Source organism: Lates calcarifer, linkage group LG19 (genome assembly GCF_001640805.2).
Source record: "Lates calcarifer isolate ASB-BC8 linkage group LG19, TLL_Latcal_v3, whole genome shotgun sequence".
Taxonomy (NCBI): domain Eukaryota; kingdom Metazoa; phylum Chordata; class Actinopteri; family Centropomidae; genus Lates; species Lates calcarifer.
The window spans coordinates 23,922,523-23,948,648 of record NC_066851.1 but is presented as its reverse complement, the minus strand read 5'-3'; the positions used below and the strand labels follow the sequence as shown (position 1 = coordinate 23,948,648).

The 26,126-nt window shown below is 40.8% G+C and overlaps 2 protein-coding genes across 25 annotated transcripts in view; both read left to right on the top strand.

Moving 5' to 3' along the window:
• Window positions 1–25,824, top strand: part of LOC108881141 (NACHT, LRR and PYD domains-containing protein 14) — a 33,493-nt gene extending 7,669 nt beyond the window's left edge. For 4 of the 24 annotated variants that reach the window (XM_051078079.1, XM_051078080.1, XM_051078082.1 and 1 more), the window contains 12 exons: window positions 643–816; window positions 15,678–15,851; window positions 16,900–17,073; window positions 17,529–17,702; window positions 20,113–20,153; window positions 20,620–20,855; window positions 21,148–21,203; window positions 22,303–22,517; window positions 22,860–23,119; window positions 23,563–23,679; window positions 23,801–23,942; window positions 25,102–25,824. In XM_051078079.1, coding sequence (XP_050934036.1) covers window positions 643–816; window positions 15,678–15,851; window positions 16,900–17,073; window positions 17,529–17,702; window positions 20,113–20,153; window positions 20,620–20,855; window positions 21,148–21,203; window positions 22,303–22,517; window positions 22,860–23,119; window positions 23,563–23,679; window positions 23,801–23,942; window positions 25,102–25,418 — 2,080 coding nt within the window. In that variant the 3' untranslated portion in view covers window positions 25,419–25,824. Of the gene's footprint in view, window positions 1–642; window positions 817–1,367; window positions 1,406–2,780; window positions 2,915–3,678; window positions 3,735–3,985; window positions 4,201–4,537; window positions 4,798–5,199; window positions 5,317–5,449; window positions 5,592–6,543; window positions 6,591–7,053; window positions 7,334–8,020; window positions 8,667–15,677; window positions 15,852–16,899; window positions 17,074–17,528; window positions 17,703–20,112; window positions 20,154–20,619; window positions 20,856–21,147; window positions 21,204–22,302; window positions 22,518–22,859; window positions 23,120–23,562; window positions 23,680–23,800; window positions 23,943–25,101 lie in introns of those variants that run through there. The other 20 variants (XM_051078086.1, XM_051078089.1, XM_051078090.1 and 17 more) reach the window with 17 other exon arrangements.
• Window positions 8,957–14,536, top strand: LOC108881174 (protein NLRC3). The gene is made up of 5 exons (XM_051078106.1): window positions 8,957–9,581; window positions 10,529–10,667; window positions 11,418–11,647; window positions 11,826–13,653; window positions 14,368–14,536. The coding sequence occupies exons 2-5, from the start codon at window positions 10,564–10,566 to the stop codon at window positions 14,402–14,404; spliced, it is 2,199 nt and encodes a 732-aa protein (XP_050934063.1). The 5' UTR covers window positions 8,957–9,581; window positions 10,529–10,563; the 3' UTR covers window positions 14,405–14,536.
• Window positions 25,825–26,126: the final 302 nt, after the last annotated feature.

The window sequence follows — 26,126 nt, the reverse complement described above, 5'->3', positions numbered from 1 at the left end:
AACTGTGTAGTTCATTTTGTAATTTCATTCAGAGGAAGGTGTTGGCCTCAGATCACATATATAAAGATATTCAAATGCTAAAGGAAAAGACATTGATCTGATGTCTTATTCAGACCCATCTGTAATAATAACCACTCATTGTTTCTTTAAACTGGAGGGTCTCTCAATCCATGCAGCTGTAAAATTCTGTAAAATTAATTTCTTGAAGGTTTTCAAATCAGTGAGTAAAGTGGAGAGGACATCTGTAGTCCAACTACGTTCATCTTCCAATTAATTCTACTACTGTGAAGAATCACCAGAACCTGAGGACTGAAGTTGCTATTGGAGTTGTGTTCTGGTTCATCAAGATAGTTATTAGACTGCACAGTAGAGACTATACACCTGAGCTGAGCTCTGTTTTTCAGAGTTAATTATCACAAGTGACAAAAATCAGTCAGTCATGTTCTGAATCAGTGTTGACATGAACAGGTGTCTGAATGTTGAGCTGACATTTGGATGATGTCTGTAGAAGGCTGACATTATGATGATCCACAATAACAGAAGGACAAAGTCACTCTACTCATTTTAGACTAAACATCATTGATTAGGACAGATCTGATTGATTATCAATTATTTGATCTACATCTTTTATTCTTTATTCAGGTTGGAGGACTGCAGTTTGTCAGAGATCAGCTGTTCTTCTCTGGCCTTGGCTCTGAAGTCCAACCCCTCCCATCTGAGAGAACTGGTCCTGAGTCACAACTACCTGCAGGATTCAGGAGTGAAGGAGCTGTGTGGTTTTCTACAGAGTCCAGACTGTAGACTGGAGACTCTGAGGTCAGACTCCATATTTTATTTCTGTGCTGAGATGAATCTGATGTGAAAGTTGTGTTGACTCTAACCTGCAGACATCAGGCTCATATTATACTGATCCACACTGAGGATCTTAATGGTAAAGTCAGTTTTCTTCTTCTGTGGTTTAGTCCAGTGACTGTTTCTCTTCAAATTTCACCTCATGAGTTTTTAAAATATCAACAAAAACACTTTGAATCTGTCAGACAATAACAAATCTATAATTAATAACTGATGGTCCAACACGTTTATAAGGCTCTGTAATATTTATACTGACTAAAATATTTAGAATTTGTTGTTTCTGTTTGTTTCAACACTTGAAATAAGTTTTATAAACCGAAACCGAAACCCCCCTTCAGAGGATGTTGTGACTAGTGCAGAAAGGTTATTTATGCCCTAAAATGGCCTGATTTTATATCAGGATCCATTAGTATGGGATCACTTCATATGCAGTTGGCTGAGATGGATCTGAGATCATCACTGTTTCATAATTATTTTCCACTCTGTAACTGTTGTGGTTGTGTTTGTCCTTACAGATTGGAAGACACAGAAGATGAATCAAGATTCAAAAGATGTGAGTACTGAAACACTGTCCCCGTCTCCTCACCAACCTGTCATCAGTACAATCTGACTGTAAAATTAGCATATGCTTATTTCATCACCAAAATATTTATAAAATACACATTTCCTAAATGTGATGAATTTATGAGCATATCAATATGTGACTAATGACTGAACTCTGATCATATTTAACTCTGGAATAACAGGATGAATAACAGCAGTGTGCTGGTTAAAGCTTAATCCTGCAGTAGGACTGTTGTTGTTCACTTGGTCTTGGGTTTCACTCCTGACTTGGACTTTTTCTTAATTCAGTTTTGTTGGTATATATGAGAATTAGACTAAGTAATATTAGTGTATTATGTATCGATTTATCAATTTACTAATGTTCCCTAAACACCTCACATGCAGGTCATGGGTAAATGCAACAATTTACTGATGATCCAAACCTACTTGAAATGCACCTCAGACGAGCAGCATGGTCAGAGATGTTCTCTGTCAATATCTTAAAAAACTTTACATTTAAATTTCAGAATGTGTGCAGATACTCTCTGTAAAGAACAAAGTTTGTGAGAAACCTAGGGGTCATGTTTGATGACCAGCTATTATTCTCTGACCATACTGTATCTGTCTCCAAGTCATGCAGTTTCACACTATACACCGTAAGAGAAATCAGGCCTTATCTGACTCAGTACACCTCCCAACTCTTGGTATAGGCCATGGTTATTTCACGCCATGACTACTGCAGTCTCCTTCTGGTGGTTCACCCTTGAAAGACAGTGAAACCCTTACAGATGGTCTACCATGCAGTGGTGCGACTGGTCTCCTATCAGCCTAAACTCTGCTGCTCATTGACTGCCGCTGGCTAGCCACGGCCATCTGATTCAAATTGAAGTCACTAATACTGCCTACAGAGAGACTTCTGGGTCTGCAGCATCTACTTGAACTCAATCGTACAGGCTTTTGCCCCTTCTCAGCCTCAAAGACAAGTCTGGCATCAGCATTCCTGCACACCAGGCACTCTAAGTCCAGCCTGTTGTCGTTTTGTGGCTCTTGATGGTGGAAGTAGCTCCCAAATGTTATCAGCACAGGAACGTCCCTCTCTGTCCTCTCCCTCTCTCACCTCCTTTCCTAATGAATAAATGTATGTAATACATGTGTATTTATGCTGATCATCTCAGAGCATATATACAGAACCAACATGTGGCTGCAGCAGGAGAATTTCACTGAATAAAGGCAGCTACAAACAGCAGGCATATCCATATCACAAGCTTAGTTGACTCAGTAGCAGATATTTGGACACATCCACTCAGACTGCTGCACACCCACCAGAAAACCAGGAACAATAAATGCTGATTTCTGATGTTTGCTGTGTTTTCTCTTCCCACCAGGTGACCCTAATGTTAAACTGGACCCAAAGACAGATGCAAAACCAGATGTGTCTGTGGACAACAAACAGCCAGATGCATCAGAGGACGACACAAAGAAGCCAGACATATTTGAGGATGACGCAAAACTGATGATGGTGAGAGAAGAACCATTGTGTCCTGATACTCCAGATAGATTTAAGGACTCAACATACAGCAGACAATAGAAAACAAAAATTCTGAAAATTCAGTAAATAAATTAAACATAAACATTCAATTTCCTTAAGACAGAACTGGAGAGATTCACCCCCTTTTTACCCTTAATCTGTCATCTGTCAGTATGAGGTGACAATTGATCAATCACCTGATCAACGATCAATACTTCGCTTACAGACAGTTGTATTTGTGGAAGGTCAGAGAGTTTGGTCTTGTCTGCGGTTTGAGCAGTTCTACAGTCTGACAACATGACTGCTGTCAAAATATCTGATATAAACTGTGGTGAGATTATTTTCAAATGACTGCAGTCGCATTTCTTCCAAAATGCTCTTTTCTCTCTGTGCTCTCCTCAGCCCAGCTCAGTAAGGAAACTCTTAGCAGTAATGTAAACACAAAAGGGGAGCTTTCTACCTAAGTCTTCAACTTTGGAAAATATCCACTTGATTTGTGGACCTCTTCACATTCACTGAGCCAGTTTGTGATGTTTGTGTATTACCAGTATTATTCACCTTATTATGTGGCACCAACTACCTTCACACAATAAGAGCTAGACACATCTTCAGATATTCTTAAACCAATGTTTGCTTTTTTTACTTTTTGTAAAAACTTTTGACTTTTATATTTTCAGAAATTTTAAAGATTTTTTAATTCAAACATAAATTGGTTATTTAAAGTAAAATAACTAATGTTCCTCTCTGATTCTCAGCCTCCATCAAGTTTCACGCCTGAACTGCAAACTGAATCTACACGAGTCTCATACAGGTAATCTCCTTCTTCCCCCACAGCTTTCTTCTCTTGAGCCACAGCAGTCTCCTGATATGCCTTATATATTTGTGTTTTATGTGTGATTATGTTTCTCTTTACTTGAGTGTTTTCCTTGCATCTTTCACCGTCCCCCTTAAAACCTCCTATAGTGGGGTTTGAGTGAGTTGAAAATCTTTTTGCCTCGGAGGCGAAAACCTCTCAGGGTTCAACAGGTTTGTTGTGGTAATCCCACCGTCTGTGTCCTACAGGTTCAGGTGTCCTGGTCCAGGTGGGTTCAGGTGTTCTTCAACTGGACTGGTGTTTGTTGTGGCTCAGGAGGTGGAGCTCTGCTACAGGACTGTCCAATGGGATGAGAGCCAACTCCAATCAGCTGGCAAGATGGCTGCAGGGCCTCTGTTTGATATCCAGTGTCCTGATGATACTGTCTGTCAGCTCCACCTCCCACACTGTGAAACAAAGGATGGTAAAGACTTTACTGTCTTCAATGTGAAAAAATGAATTAGTAAAACTGGAAAGATCTGTGAAATAACTGCTGCAGTGCAAAACGAAAACAGAATATTGTAGTTGAGTTTATGCATAACACTAAATGTACACATCCTGACAGATCACATATAGGGCAGGAAAATGATCATGACTTCAGAAATAACAGATAAAGGATGGAAGTTGTACATCCTTGTGATGCTTCAGAGTTAATTGCACTAGATTAATTTGATCTCTGAACTCAAATGTTAAAAATTGAATGAGGCAGGGATGAACCTGTTCGCAGTAAAACAAAGTTTAACAGCTCTGTGCTTTCACAGCGCTGCAGGTTGAAGGCCTGCTGTCTGTCGTCCACAAGACTGATGATGGAACAGAAATCTTGGAGCCGCTGGAGATCACAGAGACTCATGTGGTTGTGAAGGTTCCTCACCTCTCTGCCTTTGGGCTGGTCAGAGATACCATTAAGTGGTTACTGGGAATGCCAATTAACTGTGACGTTCTGCTGTTCCTCCGACCTCCAGTTAGAGGGCCTCCAGCACTCAATATATTTCTGCTGCCGAACAACATCCCTCTGCCGGAGGTAAAGCTATCTGTCATACGTTCTAACAATAAACCTAAACTTTTATTAAACCTTCTCATTCAGGGAATCTCTGAAACTGGATACTGAACTGTAAACCTTCAGACTTATTTCTACAAGTGTCATTCCTTATACATACGTCCACCAGGTGGCATAACAAAGAAAATTAACAAAACAAAACAAAAACAAAATTAAATACATCTACATTTGAACAGATTATGTTAATAATCTCTTGCCTCTCTTCACTGGGTAACAATTAAGTACAGAATAGATTTAAAGATTTTATCTTCCTTGATATCTTTAAAACTTTGGTCAACATTTGTTGTTTTTAAATCTGCTCAATAAATAAAATTGACTTAACTCTTCAAGTATTAACATCATAATAAAAATGTTCTGTTGCTGAAGGTTGAGGCCCAACAAAGAGGTGCCGAATACATCACGATCACCTCTGACTGTGAACTGTATATTGGTCAAAGTTACAGTGTCCACTGTGAACCTGAGGACTTAGAAAAACAGCCTGAGGTGAGTCAGGTCTCACACTTCTACTGGTTATCAACAAAATGATCATGAATACAGTTGAGAATGGATTCATAATGAAGTGCCAGATAAGATTATATAACAGGTATGAAAATGACATGTTTCCTCTGGTTTTCAGCGTGCAAAGTTCCGCTCACATTATGGACCAAATTACTTTCCAACGTTTGAGGTTTTCCTGATTTCGAATCCAAAGAAAGTGACTTTGATGGTCCAAGACCCGGAGAAGACAGAAGTCTGGAAACGGAGTATCTATCTGACAGGTAAGGAAGGCGTTACCTTCTTATGGCTGCACTCCACCTGATGTCAGAGTTAGAAGGAGAATAGAATAAACTCTGCATATTTGAAGCATATTCAGGGACCTACACATTGGCTCCATCTCATATCATTCTTCATTTAGGATACATGTCATCTGCAGCCAGGTTTTCACTGCATTATTGCTGCATGAACTGAACACTTTGATGTTTCACCATTTAAACATTTTTGGAGTTGAAGCTCTGCCTCCCTCACATTTATGGTGACTGTGTAGATGCAGAGTGTAATTTACAATTAAAGGCTTCTTTACAGTGTGTAATTCTGAGCCTTTGTGTCAAGAAGTCCAGGATCCAGTTACAGGTGCTAGTATCCACTTCCACTAAACCTCAACTTTTCCATATGGGAGAGGGTGAGGTGGAGGCTGGTGGATCAAGTGGTTCTATATTCAAACTGTAGGGGGGTCCAGGTTTATTGGGAGGCAGACCTTATTGTGTTCCATGTTCAATTGATCAAAACACTGTTGTTATCAGAGTGAGGACCACAGGGCAGAGGTTGTTCATGCAGATTGGGTTGGGTTTCTTGGGCACTGGTATGACAATTGTGCTCGTGATGCAGGAGGGTACTGCTTGGATGAGGGACATGTTAAATCCCTCAGCTGTTCTGCACAGTCTAGGTATGTACCAGGAACCTGGATCAGGAGTCTTTTACAATTTCTTTGTTGTGTAGCAGCTGCTCCCTGTCTCAGTGGGACCGTCACTGACCTCACTGCTCAATGCAACATTTGATTGGTTGGATCCAACTAAAGGGCAGAGACATTCAAACCCTGCTTCCAAGAGAGGGCTGGAAGTTTTGTAAAGTGGCCGTGACTATGGCAAACTATTTAACATGTAATAACTAGACTGGATATGTATCACAGATCTCTGCAGTTAAATTATTGAACTTTTCTTCTTCATCGTCTAGGTTCTGGTTCAGCAGGGACTCCCAGTGCTCCAGCTCCAACTGCCCAGGTATGGACTCTGAGTATCTCAGCTCTGTTTATGGGTCCTCCTTTCTTCCTGGTAAAAGGGAGTTTTTTCTTTCCACTGTCTACTTCTTGACCTTCCTATGTCATATTACAGCAGGATATTTACTGTGCGATTCACTCGTTTGACTTTTATTTCAGAACTGCAAGGTGGGATCTCTTCCCTGACTGCTGCATGTTCAGCAGATGGATTTCAAAGCAGTTTAGATTTTGGATTCATGTTTAATCACGTCTAGTACCACAGTCCTGTAGGTGGTCATCATTTTCAGGTGGCCTCAGTTGAAACATTGGGTTCACTGAGGATACTCTTGAGTTTCACTGACAGTAGAACAACTGAGGCCCAACCAGTAAAATCCAGTAGAAACACCAAGAGACAGACAGAGCAGAGACATAAACACAACTGTTTTCTAACTGTCCTTCAGACTGACAAGGTTCTCTGATTTTACCAGGACACCATGATGAAAGAGACAGATCTCAAAAACATCCTGGATGATCTGACAGACGATGAGTTCAAGGACTTCAAGTGGGAGCTGAAACGTGAAACAGTGGACAATGTCCCGCCCATCAAAGTGAGCCTGCTGTCGAAGGCAGATCGGCAGGACACGGTGGATCTGATGGAGCAGAAATATGGATTAGTTGGAGCTGTGAGGGTGATGGAGAGAGTTTTAAAAAGGATCAGCCGGAACGATCTGGTGAAGAAATTATCATCCATCAGCTCAGGAGCAGGAGGTCAGTAACAGGAGGAGAAACACATGAATGAGAAATGCATTTATATCACATCATATCTGTTTGTCTGCGTCTGTCCTGCATCCAGACAGCAGATCTGTGTTTACAGAGGAATCTGTCTCAGGGTTTAAACATACAGATGTTACCGGGACTAGATGGTGCAGGTTTTTATTCTTCTTCATTGAAATTTCATTGAAAATTTTCAATGAAAAATTTCAATCTTTTCTTAAAAATCTTAAAGATCAAACCAAGTGTAAGAGGATGAGAAACAAAGCACGTTCTCAGCAGGTCAGATTGTTGTTGTCTGTTTCAGCCACTAGATGGAGACAGAACATCAACGATCATCAGACCAACCTGCAAATCAGAAAACAACAGATCTGAACAGAGCAGAGCTGAAGCCATCAGTCAATTCATTGATTGATTGAAAATCAAGTATTTTGATCAACTATTTTCAGTCCAGAAACCAAAACATTCCCTGGTAGACTTCAACTGAATCTCTGAATCTTTTTGGACGGTTGGTTGAACAAAACAATAATGAAAATCATCGTCAGTCAGAGCTACTGCTGCTGCTCTGTGGCTGTAGTTTAAATTCAGCAGCAGCAGCTTCAGTTTGGTCCTGTACTTGTAATTTCTATGAACTCTGTTTTCATTGTCAGCTGGTTATTGAACACATGTACGTTTCTTGTTCAGGTCCTGGTCCATCAGGGAGCTGAAGTCTGTTCGGACTCAGTTTATCAGCAGAGTGTCTGAACCTGTTCTACGTAAGCTGCTGGATAAACTCCTGGAGCGTGGGGTGATAACTGATGATGAGATGGATTTAGCTGGAACAGCGAGCAGGGCAGACAAAGCTCGAGCGGTGATCGACACGGATGAGAAGAAAAGGATCAGAGGCCAGTTCAGCTCTGATCTCTGCTCTCTGTGAGGAGGATCGATGCCTTTCAACAGAACTGAACTTAACGTGAAGCCAGGAACAGTGTGTATCAGGCTGTTTCTGTCTGACACCAACACATCTGTTATTCTTATCGTTTTACTGTTAAACTGTTTCTCCATTGTTTAAGAACGTTTGGTGAAAACCTTAAACCTTTAAACATGAATCAGGGTTTCCTGTACTGTACTGGTTCACATGATAAATTCAGTATAATGTGTATTTCTGCAGCACTAACAGAGTCAGCAAAGAGGTTTCATGTGGAGGTGGACCCTGTGTTCTCTGTGCTGGAAATGAAATTTTTTTCTGCTCTGAAAATTTGTATATTGACACAAATGTATCTGTACACTTACTGAATATGTTTGCTACTGGAGCTTTAAAGTCAATAAATGACAGTGTTTTTGTCTCAGATCATCTGTGTTGCTCAGTTTCCTGTTTCCAGTTAAACACAAACTAAGAAAACATCACAGAACATTAGATTCCAGTCACTACAGGTTTGAATCTGCTCAGCATTAAATAATCTCAACATACGACGACATCGACACAGAGAACGGCTGCAGGGAGAAATATTCTTCTGTCTGCTTCCTCCATCTCTGTCCAAAACAAAACCACGACCAGCATCATCCAGCTGCTGAGGAGAAAACCTAAAGACCTTCATTTATACTGACCTGATCGTGAGAAAAGAGGAAAGTGTCAGCTGCTGCAGAGGTGTGTAAGATATGAAGTTAGAGCTGTAAATGATCCATGTTCACCTTGCAGCAGTGCTCTGTTTGTTTCCAGGCAGAGCACTGACTGCAGGTCAGTTCAGTCTGATTTTACTCTCATTTATCTTCTCATAGTTTTTAGTGTTGAACATCTGAGGTCTGGTTTCAGTAAAGGGGTTCCTTGTGTCTGTTAGTGGTACTGCAGCTGGTGGTGGTCTCCAGTCACAGCTGTGGTCTGTGCTGGGAGTCACTCACACTTTTGATGCTGATGTGGTTTGTGGAGTTTTTATGTGAAGTGGTTTTGGTTGGTGTTTTCCTTTTCACAGGTAGAATCCTCTGAGTGGTTCAGCTTCACAGCTCTGCTCCGACCGTCGCCCCTTTTTCACTTTTACTCAACTATAATCACTTTGAAGCCCACAAAGAACATGACATGTTTTTAAACAGGACAGATCATTACAGTGTCTGCTAGTTTCCGCGTTCACGTGTGCGCGCTCCCGTGAGAAGTGGGCGGAGCGTCGGCACCACGCCTCCTGTTGTTTAGGTAGACACGGAGCAGGAACAGGAGGGAAGTGTTGGTGGAGTTGGTGAAGATGTCGAAAGTTTCTGCGGTCAGAAGAAGCTGGTGAGTTGTTTCCATGTTACTTCCGACACATTTCATGGTTAAAGTGACCGAGCTGTGAGCACGTGGAGAGGCGGGAAGAGCGAACAGAGACGGAGAAGCTCAGTGAACACAGGCGACTCAGACTCTGATCCAGGAAACACTGCGCTTCCTGTTTACGGTCACTTCATGATATAAGCAGTAATACTGTTGATCAACTCTGTATAGAAATGTTCAGCCTTGTGTAATATTCCTATAATATCTCTGTCCAGACTGAGAACACATGTGGTTCAGTGCAGTAACTTACACTGAAGCTAAAATACTTCAAATATCAGATCCCAGCCGCTCAGTTCTAACATGGCTTTAAAATCTTCTTGTAATAACTTGTGATTTTGATGTGTTGTATTTCCTCCTCGTGGCTCAGCCAACATCCTCTGATTCATTTATTAGCGATGGAGAAACTTTGCAGCCTAAAGACTAATGAGTGTGAGCCTCAGTTAACACAGTGTTCACTACAGCGACACACAGTGGTAGAAATAAGGAAGAGCAGCCAAATCACAAACAGTCATGAGCTGCTGCCTCAGTGGAAATATTCCTGACATGTTGCAGCTCTTTGTGCTGCAGCTGAATCCAATAAGGATTCTTGCCATCTCTTTATACTTTGTCATAAACTGTAGTTATTATCATCAGCTGATTCAAAGACACATGACAACAAACTGACACTAGACATTTCTCTGGAACTGACTTGGTCTGAACCATCAGACCAGTCAGACCAGTCAGACTACATTCTTTTGACATTTTGAAGGTTTGGCAGCAGAGGTGGAAAACAAAGGTTTAACATTGACACAAAAACCTGAAGTGTGAATCTTATTAGCAGAAACACTAACACATCTTGTGTGAAGTGAAAAAAAATCTTGCAAAAAAAGAAAAAGAAGTTTTCCTGATGATGGTTATTGTGTGTGTTTGTTCAGTTTTACAGGTTTACCTCTCACATTAAAAAAAAAAAATGAGTGATTTGGGGAAAAAGAAAGACAGATCTGTCTCCAGCTCTGTGTCTGTGAAGAGTGACCAGTCCAAAGATGATCCTGGACCAGGACCCTCAGACTCTGAGTAAGACGCTGTTTCTACTGTATTCAGAACAGACTGGATATGAGTAGCGTGGGGGTTTGATGGCAATTTATCCAGTTTTCTTTCTAATCTAATGAGAGTCAAATCCAATTTCAAATCTAAATACTTTTGGCTTTCGGTTGTAACTCACAGGCTGAACTGAGTCTTTGTGTTTGCTGTGAATGATGGGAACACAGAGAGGGCTGGTTAAGAGACCAACAGATACACAGAATACATAGAAACCCAACAACACAAAACAAAGGACAGAGAGAGAAAGAAAAACAATATTATAAACAATATTATAAAACTAAAAAGAATAAATGGGTAAATGTATCCTACCATAGTAGCCTGGGGGCAATTTTTGATTTGTTGTTTAAATGTCATTTGTTATTCTCTATATATTCCAGTACTGAAGACCATGTGGAATTAAAACACTGCAGTCTCAAATGTAGTTCACTTGTAATTTCCTCTGGTGGTAGAGATTTAATACATGGCAGGAGGAGTTTTGGACATGTCACCAAAAATACACTGAGCTCAACATCAGCCAGAAACCAGAATACTGCAGGGACGAGGGTTTTTATTCAGCATGACACTCGTCTTCCACTGTTTTTTTTTTTCTCTCTCTCCTCCTCTGGTGTTTGCCCTCAGTCCAGCTCATATTACTTGAGATCCCTCTAGAGGCTGGCAGCCAATCAAAACACAAACGACAACCTGTGACTGTGATGGTTTAGTTATGAAGAAATGTCTTCACAGAGAGAAGAGTGATGTTTCTGTGGAGGAGCAGCTGTCCTGCTGTGATCTGTGTCAGGACGTCCTGAAGGATCCATTCTCTACCAGCTGTGGACACTGGTTCTGCAGACAGTGCATCACCTCATATTGGGACCAGTCTGGTCCATCAGGAGACTCCTCCTGTCCCCAGTGTGGACAAAGATCCAGAACAAGACCTGGACTGCAGACAGCCAGTCAGACCAGCACTATACAAGGTAAGACTGAACATCTGTATGCTGACGTCTTCATTTCTGAAAAGAGGTTGTTTTCTACAGAGTCATTTGTTAAAACCAATGTATGTCTCTGCTTTGAATCAAGGGTACCCTACGTCATGCCCTACAATGTAGCCTACAGCATTACTGATTTAGTCTGACATTGTTTGTTGTCTTTCAGCAGATAGTGGTCTGCAGGAGGTTTTAGATGAACATAAGATCAGTCTGAGGAGGAGATGTGAACGTGTGACTGAAGGAACTGATGGAACAGGAAGTACAACCCTCCTCAACAGGATCTACACTGAGCTCTACATCACAGAGGGACCGAGTGAGCTAAGCAAGATGGAGACCCTCCATGACGCTCCAATCAGGTGCCAGGACGTCTTTAACGACTTACCTGACCAACAGAGACACATCAGAGTGGTTCTGACCAACGGCGTCGCTGGTGTTGGAAAAACCTTCTCAGTGCAGAAGTTCACTCTGGACTGGGCAGAGGGCTTGGAAAACCAAGATGTCAGTCTGCTGGTTCTGCTTTCGTTCAGGGAGCTGAACCTGATCAGAGATGAGCAGTACAGTCTTCTCACACTGCTCCATGTTTTCCATCCAACATTACAGAAGGTCACAGCAGAGAACCTGGCTGTCTGTAAAGTTCTGTTCATCTTTGACGGCCTGGATGAAAGCAGACTTTCACTGGATTTCAACAACAGGAAGGTTGTGTCTGACGTCACACAGAAGTCATCAGTCAACGAGCTGCTGACAAACCTCATCCAGGGGAATCTGCTTCCCTCGGCTCTGGTCTGGATAACTTCCAGACCTGCAGCAGCTAATCAGATCCCTCCTTCATGTGTTGACAGGGTAACAGAAGTACAAGGCTTCACTGATCCACAGAAGGAGGAGTACTTCAGGAGGAGATCCAGTGATGAAGAGCTGTCCAACAGAACCATCTCACACATCAAGAAATCTGGGAGCATCAACATCATGTGTCAAATTCCAGTCTTCTGCTGGATCACTGCTACAGTTCTGGAGCACATGTTGACTACAGAGCAGAGAGGAGAGCTGCCCAAGACCATGACTGACCTGTTCTCACACTTCCTGATGGTTCAGACAAAGAGGAAGAAGAACAAGTACCATGAGGGACATGAGACGAGTCCACAGGAGCTGACGGAGGCTGACAGGGAAGTTCTTCTGAAGCTGGGGAGGCTGGCGTTTGAACAACTGGAGAAAGGAAACACCATGTTCTACCAAGAAGACCTGGAGCAGTGTGGTCTTGATGTGACAGAGGCCTTGGTGTACTCAGGAGTTTGTACAGAGATCTTCAAAAGAGAGAGTGTGATCTTCCAGAAAACAGTCTACTGCTTTGTTCATCTGAGCATTCAGGAGTTTCTGGCTGCAGTCTACATGTTCCACTGTTTCACCAACAGGAACACACAGGTAGTGAAGAAGTTCCTGGGTGAAGAATACAGAGAGTCTTTTCTTGGGAGGATTTTTAAGTTTTTTGGAAAAGATGATCACCCTTATCCATCTCTAGATGAGTTCCTGAGGAGAGCCATGGAGAAATCCCTTCAAAGTAAAACTGGCCACCTGGACCTGTTTGTTCGCTTCCTTCATGGCCTCTCTCTGGAGTCCAACCAGAGACTCTTAGGAGGTCTGCTGGGTCAGACAGAGAACAGTCCAGAAATCATCCAGAGAGTCATCACCAACCTGAAGGAGATGAACAGTGATGACATCTCTCCTGACAGAAGCATCAACATCTTCCACTGTCTGATGGAGATGAACGACCACTCAGTTCATCGGGAGATCCAAGAGTTCCTGAACTCTTTGACTTCAGGAACTCTCTTTAAGCCTCAGACTTTATGGAAGGAACTCTCTGAGATCCAGTGTTCAGCTCTGGCCTACATGCTGCAGATGTCAGAGGAGGTTCTGGATGAGTTGGACCTTTTCTGGTACAACACATCATGGGAGGGACGACAGAGACTGATCCCAGCTGTAAGGAACAGTAGAAAGGCTCGGTGAGTCCAGATATGAACAAACATTAACAGTATTAATTAGTAGATGAGATCAGGGGCAGCAGAGTAGTGCAGTGGTTAACACTGTCATCTTATAACAACAGGGTTCTAGATTTGAACCCTGGTTTGGACTTTTCTTTGTGGAGTTTGATGAAATGAGACAGAGACTCTCAGGTGTTTTCTCTCTTGTTGTTGTAGAGGAGAGTAGGATCAGGAAATTCAGCATCAGCCAGCAACAGAGGTCTGAATCTGTCAGAGCAGAATGGTAGAATTCAGTTTTCTTATTCACACCAAAGGTCAATGTCCTGTTCTTCTGATGACATGATGTGAAAAGCAGCAAACAGAGATTCTATTGAATTGTTCTCTGAGCTGAACTCATCAGAAATGTTCTGGAGTCAGTTTAAAAACAGTGGACAATCTAAATGTTTTTCTAATTCAGATGGCTTCATTCTGACTCTGGGGATCAAATCACATGATGGAAACATAAAGGTGGCGTCATTTTCCCTCCCTTCATCTGCAAAACAAAGATTCCCATTAAAAGTCTGCAGGTCTGAGAGAGAGTGATGAGAATTATTGTTTCATGTCAAACACAATAAGATGAGATGAGCTGAACCACAGATGTGAAGAGCAGATGTTGATTATGTTGTGTCATCATGTGTATTGAGTGTATTTTCTTAACAATACATTTAACACATTTTATATTTTTTCTAATCACAGATTTATTAACTGTCGGACTCTCAGAGACTCACTGTGAAGTCGTAGCCTCAGCTCTGAAGTCCAACCCCTCCCATCTGAGAAATCTGGACCTGAGTACAAACAACCTGCAGGATTCATCAGTGAAGATACTGTCCACTGGACTGGAGAGTCCAAACTGTAGACTGGAAACTCTGAGGTGAGTTCACTGACTGGAGCTGTAGTTTTTTTGGTATATATTCAACGTTTCAGTAGATTTCAGCTTTTCATCAATTTATATATTGTAGTGATTTCTGTGTGAGGATTTAAAAAATCAGCTGGTGAAGAGAAACGACTCTTAGGACTTAGAGCAATAGAGAAGGTAATGGTCTCTTAAATAATAAAATTGATAAAAAAAATTTAAATACAACTCAAACTCACAGATTGTCTGGTGCCACTGCTCTTTTTTGAATCTGTCTTCATCAAATACTGAACCAAAGCTAAAGTCACAGAAGTGATGTGATTAATGACACCATCAAATCTAAGTTTCTAAGGTTCTCAGTTATTTCCAAATTTTTCTTGAAAACAGATATGTATAACTGATGTCCTGTTTTCATGCAGCATTGCAGAATCATTTGAAGCCACAGATCTTCAGACTGCAACAAAAACAAAGCAGGTTCAGTGTCTGAAGTGGGAAAGTGTAGTGGAGGGAAGTGAGAGACACGGAAGCAGGAAGTTGTGATGTATTTCATCTCTCCTGAATCATAGTAAATTGAGACTGTAGGTGAGGACCCAACATGGCCTTTATGTTCAGGTGTAGCTTCATTTCCAACACGTTCTGTCAGGGTGTAAAACAAACCTATCTCAAGGCCGATACACCTGAGGACATCAGCAGGTATTGAGGTGTACAGCAGCCTGACAGTAAGGTCTTTGAGGTAAACTCACTGCAAAATGGAAACCAGATGGGGTTTTATTTGTTCATGAGGGTGAACAACTGAGGAATTGATCAGCTTTGAACGGGCATGATGCTGAAGGCAGGGATGGACAGACACATGAGACTAGATTTATGAAAACAGCTCATAGTTCCTCAGGAGATCACTCCCACTGATCTCAGACCAGATGTTATGTGGTCAGTAACACAGCAGGTTGTGTGTGTTGTGGAGCTGACAGTACCATGGGAGGACACAGTAGAAATGGCTTCTTCTGATTCTGAGAGGAAACTGCTCAGATATACATTAGCACGCTGGTGGCTAGTTATACTGGACTAAATTTAACCTGTGATGGAGGGTTGTGTTGAGTGTGAACATATCTGATTGGTTTAAGAATGAGTGTATACATGTTTTTTCTTCATTCAGATTGGAGTGCAACACGTTGTCAAAGATCAGCTGTTCTTCTCTGACCTCAGCTCTGAAGTCCAACCCCTCCCATCTGAGAGATCTGGACCTGAGTCTCAACAGGCTGAAGGATTCAGGAGTGAAGGAGCTGTGTGGTTTTCTGCAAAGTCCAGACTGTAGGCTGGAGACTCTGAGGTCAGTTCACTGTCTGTTACTGTTGGAGATCTTATATCTTTAATCCACAACTGAAACTCATTTGTCTTCACACAGAACTTGAATCCATTCATTTAGAATTAATTCATTAATGACATTTTAAATAGTGGTTGTTCCATATTGTCAGTTGTTCTGATCTCACACTGAGAATTGTTCCTTCAGGTTCAGTTCATTTCAGTCAGTTGTCATGAATAATGTCTGTTCACTTCAATCAAACCTTCACAACTCACACACTCATATGTCCAGTGGTCGATGGTCAAAAGGTTTATCACAACAACAAACAGAAGATCCTCACAGCTGATATTTGGACAAAGATACTGAAGAAAAAAATAAACTTTTTTATCTTTCAGTTGATTTCAGTGAACTGTCAGGACTAATGTCTAAGAAAACTGTGTAGTTCATTTTGTAATTTCATTCAGAGGAAGGTGTCGGCCTCAGATCACATATATAAAGATATTCAAATGCTAAAGGAAAAGACATTGATTTGATGTCTTATTCAGACCCATCTGTAATAATAACCACTCATTGTTTCTTTAAACTGGAGGGTCTCTCAATCCATGCAGCTGTAAAATTCTGTAAAATTAATTTCTTGAAGGTTTTCAAATCAGGTGAGTAAAGTGGAGAGGACATCTGTAGTCCAACTACGTTCATCTTCCAATTAATTCTACTACTGTGAAGAATCACCAGAACCTGAGGACTGAAGTTGCTATTGGAGTTGTGTTCTGGTTCATCAAGATAGTTATTAGACTGCACAGTAGAGACTATACACCTGAGCTGAGCTCTGTTTTTCAGAGTTAATTATCACAAGTGACAAAAATCAGTCAGTCATGTTCTGAATCAGTGTTGACATGAACAGGTGTCTGAATGTTGAGCTGACATTTGGATGATGTCTGTAGAAGGCTGATATTATGATGATCCACAATAACAGAAGGACAAAGTCACTCTGCTCATTTTAGACTAAACATCATTGATTAGGCCAGATCTGATTGATTGTCAATGATTTGATCTCCATCTTTTATTCTTTATTCAGACTGTGGGGCTGCAGGTTGTCAGAGATCAGCTGTTCTTCTCTGGCCTCAGCTCTGAAGTCCAACCCCTCCCATCTGAGAGAACTGGACCTAAGTCACAACAACCTGCAGGATTCAGGAGTGAAGGAGCTGTGTGGTTTTCTGCAGAGTCCAGACTGTAGACTGGAGACTCTGAGGTCAGTTCACTGTCTGTTACTGTTGGAGATCTTCTATCTTTAATCCACAACTGAATCTCATTTATCTTCACACAGAACTTGAATGCATTAATTGAGAATAAATTCATTTTTAATTTATGTTTAGTTTTGGATTTCCTGATATTTAAAGTTTGATCCATTTCACTCATCAATTCAAAGTATTGTAGGAAGGTTTTAGTCCAACGTGTCTGATGTGATATTGATCCTGTAGTTAGAGACTGACTGAGGTCAACAGCAGGTTCTGAATCAGTGTTGACATGAACAGGTGTCTGAATGTTGAGCTGACATTTGGATGATGTCTGTAGAAGGCTGACATTATGATGATCCACAATAACGGAAGGACGAAGTCACCCTACTCATTTTAGAGAAAACATCATTGATTAGGACAGGACATTGATTATCAATGATTTGATCTACACCTTTTATTCTTTATTCAGGTTGAGTTGCTGCAGTTTGTCAGAGATCAGCTGTTCTTCTCTGGTCCCAGCTCTGAAGTCCAACCCCTCCTATCTGAGAGATCTGGACCTGAGTGAAAACAGCCTGCAGGATTCAGGAGTGGAGGAGCTGTGTGGTTTTCTGCAGAGTCCAGACTGTAGACTGGAGACTCTGAGGTCAGACCCCATATTTTATTTCTGTGCTGAGATGAATCTGATGTGAAAGTTGTGTTGACTCTAACCTGCAGACATCAGGCTCATATTATACTGATCCACACTGAGGATCTTAATGGTAAAGTCAGTTTTCTTCTTCTGTGGTTTAGTCCAGTGACTGTTTCTCTTCAAATTTCACCTCTTGAGTTTTTGAAATAACAACAAAAACACATTGGATCAGTCAGACAGTAACAAATCTATAATCAATAGCTGATGGTTCCAACACCTTTATAAGGTTCTGTAATGTTTGTAATGACTGAAATATTAATAACAAGTTCTGTATAGGTTACATAGACTACTTAATGTGAAAAATATTTGTATAAACTTAAGGATCTTTAGTTGAATCTCAGATAAATGTATCTGCAGTAGAGACAGACTGATATGGTTTTTTCAGGGCCGATACCGATACCGATTATTAGTAGTCAAGGAGGCCGATAACCGATATTTGACCGATATTCATTTGCAGTAAAAGTGAAAATATTGGCGTCAAAATTTTGAATAATACAAACTCCAACACTTAACTTCGTTTAAATGTCTTTAAGCATATGTTTATTAAACAGCTTTTCAGATTTGCAACATGTTAAAGTTTTTTTTTTATCTTAGACGATAGACATCTTTGTTTTAAAATTCTAACAAAAAGTACAGGGAGTTTCCAGGCTCAGCAGCATCTCTTAAGTTAAATGCAATTTTAAATAAATAAAAAAATAGCTTAGTGACGTTTTATGAAGTAAATAAAACAAAGTTAAATAAAATTTGCACAGAAATATGAGTCTCAAATCAATTAGTAGTCCCAATTGAGCAGCACCAGATTGTGGTGCAAAAAGCAGAGTTGTTCAGCGTGTGTGAACACTGTGCATGCACAGCTTTCACTGCTGATTGGCTGTGTGTAACCAATCAGATGGTGCTGTGGGCGGGACAATGCTGGAGACAGAGTCGTGACTGCAGACAGAGAGGTGCGGCTGCATCAGAGCCAAAATAACCCAGTTTTACATTGATCTCTTATTGGACATCGAATTTTTAAAAAAGGCCGATGCCGATATGTGTTAAAATGCCGAATATCAGCGGCGATAATTGGCCCGGCCGATAATCGGTCTATCCCTAGTCTGCACAGCCTTGCATAGTTTGTATAGATGGAGCCTGTGGTGGAGCTGCAGAGTTTAAGAGCTGAAGTCACTACTTTATTGAAGCAGCAGCATGTTGTCATTAATATTAATGAGAGCTGTTTTTCTCTTTGTGTCTCTGACTGTTTTTAACCTGCATCCTGTTGGGTTCAGGTGTTTGGAATATCCAGTTTCTAAACTTGTACATTCTAAACCTTCTTCAGCTCTGAACAGATGATGGAACATCGAATGGATTCTCCTAAACTCAAGACACAGAAAGACACAGAAAGAGAAAGAGAAAGAGAAAGAGAACAGTCAACCAATCAGATGTCAGTTGTCAGGAATATATCAGGAAGTCTGTCACATGAAGCCAGATGAATGTCAGTCAGCTGAGTTTGGTCTCAACTCCAACTTTTGGCTCATTTTGTGGTGTGGGAGATCACCATGGTAACAGGAGTTGACATAATAATGCGTGCTGTAAGGCTAACCCGTCTGAAGGACATCACCAAACTCTACAAGATGAAAGTGCAGGCCTGATTAACCCTGCCGAAACCCCCTTCAGAGGATGTTGAGACTAGTGCCAAAACATCCAATACAAAGGGAGTTAACTGATGATGAGCCAGGCACAAGCAATACCACCTTACTGTAAAAAGCAAAGCATAAAATCTTATAGGGGAAAGAAGAAATGAAAAATCTTACCATTCCAATAAGATGGGAGAAAGAACTGGGAACAAAGTAACAGATGAAAAGCAGAATCAGTTATTATTTAAAGAGAATTTGTTTGGGAAGTAAATATGAGATAATTCTTGACCCCATAAATTATTTATAAATCTAAGAGATTAATCTCTCAGTGCAGGAGGAATTGTGGTGTTGGTAATGCAAACTTTTTACATATCCTTTATTCATGCAAGTCATCAGAGGTAAAATTGTGCTGGAGTTGTCCAGGGCTCAGTCCTGTCACATAGAGCAGTGCACTGCTGGACTGTCAGAGCATCCATTAAGTTTTTACTGATCCTCTTTGCCTGTCATTCAGAGTGTGCTGCATGCTTCATGTGTGTTCATGTGTCATGCCAAAAACTGATCACCATTCATGGGAGCAGTCTGTTAAAACTGTTATTTATGCCTTAAAATGACTTGATTTCATTACCAGGATACATTGATACGGGGTTAAGTTCATATTCACCTGGCTGAGACTTATCTGGGATTATCATTGTTAGGTTTAAAAATTATTTCCCACTCACTGTTAACTGTTGTGGTTGTGTTTGTCCTTACAGGGTCAACAACAGAGTAATTAGAGCTTCCAGAGTCGAAACATGTGAGTACTGAAACACTGTTCCCTGCTCACCAACCTGTCATCAGTAAAATCTGACTATAAAATGAGCATGTGCTCATTTAATCATCAAAATATTAAAATTATTAAATTATACAGTTTGATCCAAGCTCTTAAAAACATGTGTGCTCATTTCCTAAAGAACTACAGATGTGTTTCCTTTATGGGAATCTGGATCCTTAAAGTTTCAACAGGTCCTAAACTTGATGAACAGAATTTATGAGCATATCAATGTGTCATCTAGCGAATTTCACTGAATAAAGGCAGCTACAAACAGCTAGCATATCCATATCATAGACAGTTGACTCAGTAGCAGATATTTGGAGACATCACTCAAACTGCTGTTGGACTCTGCTCACATTCTCTGACTTCATCTGTGAGTCAGATCTGATGAGGAGAGTAACAGTAAATGCTGATTTCTGATGTCTGCTGTGTTTTCTCCTCCCACCAGGTGACCCTGATGTTAAGACAGATGCAAAACCGGACGTGACTGTGGATGACGTGAAGCCAGATGCGTTAGAGGACGACACAAAGAAGCTGGATGCATCAGAGGACGACACGAAGCTGGATGCATCAGAGGATGACACAAAGAAGCTGGATGCATCAGAGGACGACACGAAGCTGAATGCATCAGAGGATGACACAAAGAAGCCAGACATATCTGAGGATGATGTGAAGCTGATGATGGTGAGAGAAGAACCGTTGTGTCCTGATATTCCAGACAGATTTAAGGGCTCAACATACAGCAGACGATAGAAAACAAAAATTCAAAGAATTCATTAAATATCTGCTATACCTGGGGACATCTCAACTGCGTATTAAGTTCCTCTTTGGATCAGTAAAGTAAAACATCTATTTTGTGCAGATTTTTTACTTTTTTAAAATGACTTTATATTTTCAGAAATGTTAAAGATTTTTTAGTTAAAATACAAGTTGGTTATTTAAAGTAAAATAACTAATGTTCCTTTCTCATTCTCAGCCTCCATCAAGTTTCACACCTGAACTGCAAACTCAATCTACACGAGTCTCATACAGGTAATCTCCTTCTTCCCCCACAGCTATCTTCTTTTGAGCCACAGCAGTCTCCTGATGTGTCTTATGTATTTGTGTTTTATGTGTGATTATGTTTCCCTTTACTTGAGTGTTTTCCTTGCATCTTTCACTGTCCCCCTTAAGACGTGATGGGCTGTTGATTAGCAACTCTGTGAGTCTCTTGAGGATTTGGACTTTGAGTTGCATATGAGTGCACTGTCCTTCAAGGGCTTACTCATATCTCTTGCAGAGGTCTGTGAGGTAGTTAAGAAACTTCTCAGCAGCAAGGCAACAGGTGTGGATGAAACTTGCCCTGAGATGCTGAAGGTTCTGACATTGTTGGGCTGTCTTGGCTGATGCATCTCTTTAACGTTGTGTAGAGGTTGGTGACTGACAGATCAGGGTGGTGGTTCCCATGTTAAAAAAATGCTTCAGTTATCAATGAGCAGCTGGAAGAGAATCAGCGCCTCCAAGTCTTAGGCCACGGTTCCCTGTTGGAAAATGGTGGATTGCTTCCCTCAGACTGGAGTGTGTTGGTGCCCCACCTGAAGGAGGTTAACTATCTTAAGGTCATATTCATGTGTGACGGTAAAATCAAGAGTGAGTTTGCTGGGGGATTGGTGCAACTTCAGCAGTGATGCAGCCATTTTACTAGACTGTTGTGGAGAAAATGGAGCTCAGTCAGATAACAATTCTTTTGATTTACCAGTTGATCTATTTTTCAACCTTCACCTATGGTCATGAGTTTTGGGTAGTGACCAACAGAATGAGAACACAGAGACAAGCAGCCAAAGAAACAGGGTAAGGAGCCAAACAACACTGGATTTAAAATACCTTCAAAAAACCTCCCGTAGTGGGGTTTGAGCGAGTTGAAAATGTTTTTGCCTCGGAGACGAAAACCTTCAACTTTAGTCTAACAGTATGACATGTCTCTACCACCTGTGAGGAAACACTGAGATATCCCTACCAATATTGAGGCCTAGGATTTGTGACATTGAGTCTGATCTGGGATCAACACATTTCTTTTTAGATCACATTATGACATTTTAATCTCAGGGTTCAACAGGTTCGTTGTGGTCATTCACCTGTCTGTGTCTTACAGGTTCAGGTGTCCTGGTCCAGGTGGGTTCAGGTGTACTTCAACTGGACTGGTGTTTGTTGTGGCTCAGGAGGTGGAGCTCCTCTACAGGACTGTCCAATGGGATGAGAACCAACTCCAGTCAGCTGGCAAGATGGCTGCAGGGCCTCTGTTTGATATCCAGTGTCCTGAGGATGCTGTCTGTGAGCTCCACCTCCCACACTGCCAAACAAAGGATGGTAAAGACTTTACTGTCTTGAAGGTTAAAAATGAATTGGTAAAATTGGAAAGATCTGTATGAACATTTAGTATTTCATGAAATAACTGCTGTCAGCACAGTGCAAAGCACAGTGCAAAACAAAAACTGAAAATTGATGTATAACACTAAATGTACACATCTAACCACATCACATATAGGGCAAGAAAATGATCAATTCAGAAAAAAATCACATCCTTGTGATACTTAAGTTAATTACATTAGATTAATTTGATCTCTCTGTACTCAAATGTTAAGAAATTAATGAGGCAGGGATGAACCTGTTAGCAGTAAAACAAAGTTTAACAGCTCTGTGCTTTCACAGCGCTGCAGGTTGAAGGCCTGCTGTCTGTCGTCCACAAGACTGATGATGGAACAGAAATCTTGGAGCCGTTGGAGATCACAGACACTCATGTGGTTGTGAAGGTTCCTCACCTCTCTGCCTTTGGACTGGTCAGAGATACCATTAAGTGGTTACTGGGAATGCCAATTAACTGTGACGTTCTGCTGTTCCTCCGACCTCCAGTTAGAGGGCCTCCAGCACTCAATATATTTCTGCTGCCGAACAACATCCCTCTGCCGGAGGTAAAGCTATCTGTCATACGTTCTAACAATAAACCTAAAGTTTGATAAAACTTTCCCAATCTGGGAATCTCTGAAACTGGATACTGAACTGTAAACCTTCAGACTACTCTTTAGATTATAGGTTTTCCTCTGGATCTCTGTAGGTATAAACTTCTTTCTACAAGTACTTTTACATACATCCAAGAGGGTGGCGTAACAAAGACCTAAAAATTAAATACATCTATATTTGAACAGATTATGTTAATAATCTCTTGCCTCTCTTCACTGGGTAACAATTAAGTACAGAATAGATTTAAAGATTTTATCTTCATTGATATCTTTAAAACTTTGTTCAACATTTGTTGTTAAAAATAATAATGTTGTTAATAAATCTGCTCAATAAATACAATTGACTTGACTCTTTTGAGCATTAACATCATAATAAAAATGTTCTGTTGCTGAAGGTTGAGGCCCAACAAAGAGGTGCAGAATACATCACGATCACCTCTGACTGTGAACTGTATATTGGTCAAAGTTACAGTGTCCACTGTGAACCTGAGGACTTAGAAAAACAGCCTGAGGTGAGTCAGGTCTCACACTTCTACTGGTTATCAACAAAATTATCATGCATACAGTTGAGAATTGATTCATAATGAAGTGCTAAATAAGGTATGAAAATGACATGTTTCCTCTGGTTTTCAGCGTGCAAAGTTCCGCTCACATTATGGACCAAATTACTTTCCAACGTTTGAGGTTTTCCTGATTTCGAATCCAAAGAAAGTGACTTTGATGGTCCAAGACCCAGAGAAGACAGAAGTCTGGAAACGTAATATTCATCTGACAGGTAAAGGCTTTACCCTCTAGCAGCAGTATTCCATCTAATGTCAGATTTTATCATAGAAGAATGTGCATATTCTGGGGCCTTCACATCAGCTCCATCCTATATCATTCTTCATTTGTTAGGATTATATTTAAGAAATTGATTAAGACTTTGGTTTTATGAATGAATATTTAACCATTTTAACATTAACAAGGACAGCAGCAATAAGACTTTTAAGGTGTAGAGCTGCTCCAGCTCATGTGGAATGGTTTTACTGATATGGCTGTACAGAGAGTGTAGTGGAGTGTAGAGGCAGAGAGAATAATTTGCACTTCAGGTCTCTTTACACTGTGTGATTCTGGGCTGTCTGAGATGCAAGTTGACAGTTGTAAGAGAAATGTGGTAAAAATTTGTGGTTGTCAATCCAAAACCTTGGTCCTCGTTCGCACTTTGAGAAATGTCCACAGAAGATCAATTTGGAGCTTTGGTGGTCAGAAATTTAGGACCGAGTTCTCAAAGTGTGATGCTGCTACAACCAGTATCTGTAAACCAACCAAACCAGAATATGACCTGAAGTGACCCAGAATACACTGGGCAGCACAACTTTACTGTGTGCTCCATTTGAACAAAGTTTAGCAGCAAAAGGCATGCATGTTCACTCAAAGCCATTTACATCGTAGTGATACGATTCCCTGGACATTCATTGCACAGTTTGACAGCCTCACACTGATCAAACTGCCTAACAGCCACAACATAAAACCACTGACAGGTGAGGTGAATAACATTGACCATCTGGTTACAGTCTAAAGTTCTGTTGACACGTATCACCCACCTAAACATTGTTGTAGACCAACCACAACCCCCCATGGCAACAAAACTCCCCAATGGCAAGGGCCTCACCCAGTAGTACAGTGCTCCCACCACAACACAAGAACTGCTCAGAAATGTCTCGACAAAACATGACAAAGAGTCCAAGGTGTCAACCTGGTCTCCAAACTCCCCAGATCCCACTGTCCCGGTGCAAGCCACCACAGGCCACCCTGCAGAGGTCTTGTGTCTATGCCTTGATGGGTCAGAGCTGTTTTGGTGGCATGAGGGGGTCCTACACAATATTAGGCAGGTGGTTTTAATGTTGTGTTTTATAAGTGTATATAGTTATTGAACACAATAACTTGTCTTATAGGTCCTGGTCCAGCAGGGAGACCGACCACCCCAACAGGGACTCTGAGTGTCCCAGCAGAAAAGATGCTGAGTTTTGTTCGGACTCAGTTTATCAGCAGAGTGTCTGAACCTGTTCTACGTAAGCTGCTGGATAAACTCCTGGAACGTGGGGTGATAACTGATGATGAGATGGATTTAGCTGGAACAGCGAGCAGGGCAGACAAAGCTCGAGCGGTGATCGACACGGTGAGAAGAAAAGGATCAGAGGCCAGTTCAGCTCTGATCTCTGCTCTCTGTGAGGAGGATCGATGCCTTTCAACAGAACTGAACTTAACGTGAAGCAGGAACAGTGTGTATCAGGCTGACTCAGATTCAGATTCATACATTCATGTTTCTTTCTGACACCAATATGCCTGTAGTTGTTCTACTTTTATGTTAAACTTTTTCTTCATTTAAGAACATTTTGGCGAAACCTTAAAGCTCACACGAAACATGAATCAGGGTCACCTGTATTCTACTTATTCAATGTATTTTGCCAGGAAGTAAATTATATATTGCTTTGTATATTATTAATGCATTCTTAAATTCACACTAGATCCATGAACTTCAGGCATGTGTCTGTAAAATCAGTATTTTCGCATGCTCATGAATTGTATTGTTTACTAACAATGGCAGATGATGTCAGTGACTTTGATAAAAATAAATGATTGAATTCTCTCATTCAATAATTTGGAAACAAGAAATATTTACAGACTTTACAAAAGTTTTTTATGATGCCAAACTGCACTATGATACCTTTGACCATTTTTCATACCTTAGTATACGATAATATTTTTTGACCGTTTTTGATGCCATACTATACTATGACATTTTTTGACATTTTTTTGACGTCATACTATACTATGACATTTTTTGACCGTTTTTGACACCATACTATGACATTTTTTGACACCATAGTATACTATGACATTTTTTGACACCATAGTATACTATGACATTTTTTGACATTTTTTTGACGTCATACTATACTATGACATTTTTTGACCA

Bases quoted from the DNA above. Each gene is read 5' to 3' on its own strand.
- LOC108881174 (XM_051078106.1), top strand. From the start codon at position 10,564: ATGAGTGATTTGGGGAAAAAGAAAGACAGATCTGTCTCCAGCTCTGTG. The intron at 10,668-11,417 runs GTAAGACGCTGT...ATGTCTTCACAG, and splicing joins CCAGGACCCTCAGACTCTGA to AGAGAAGAGTGATGTTTCTG. The intron at 13,654-14,367 runs GTGAGTCCAGAT...TTCTAATCACAG, and splicing joins AGGAACAGTAGAAAGGCTCG to ATTTATTAACTGTCGGACTC.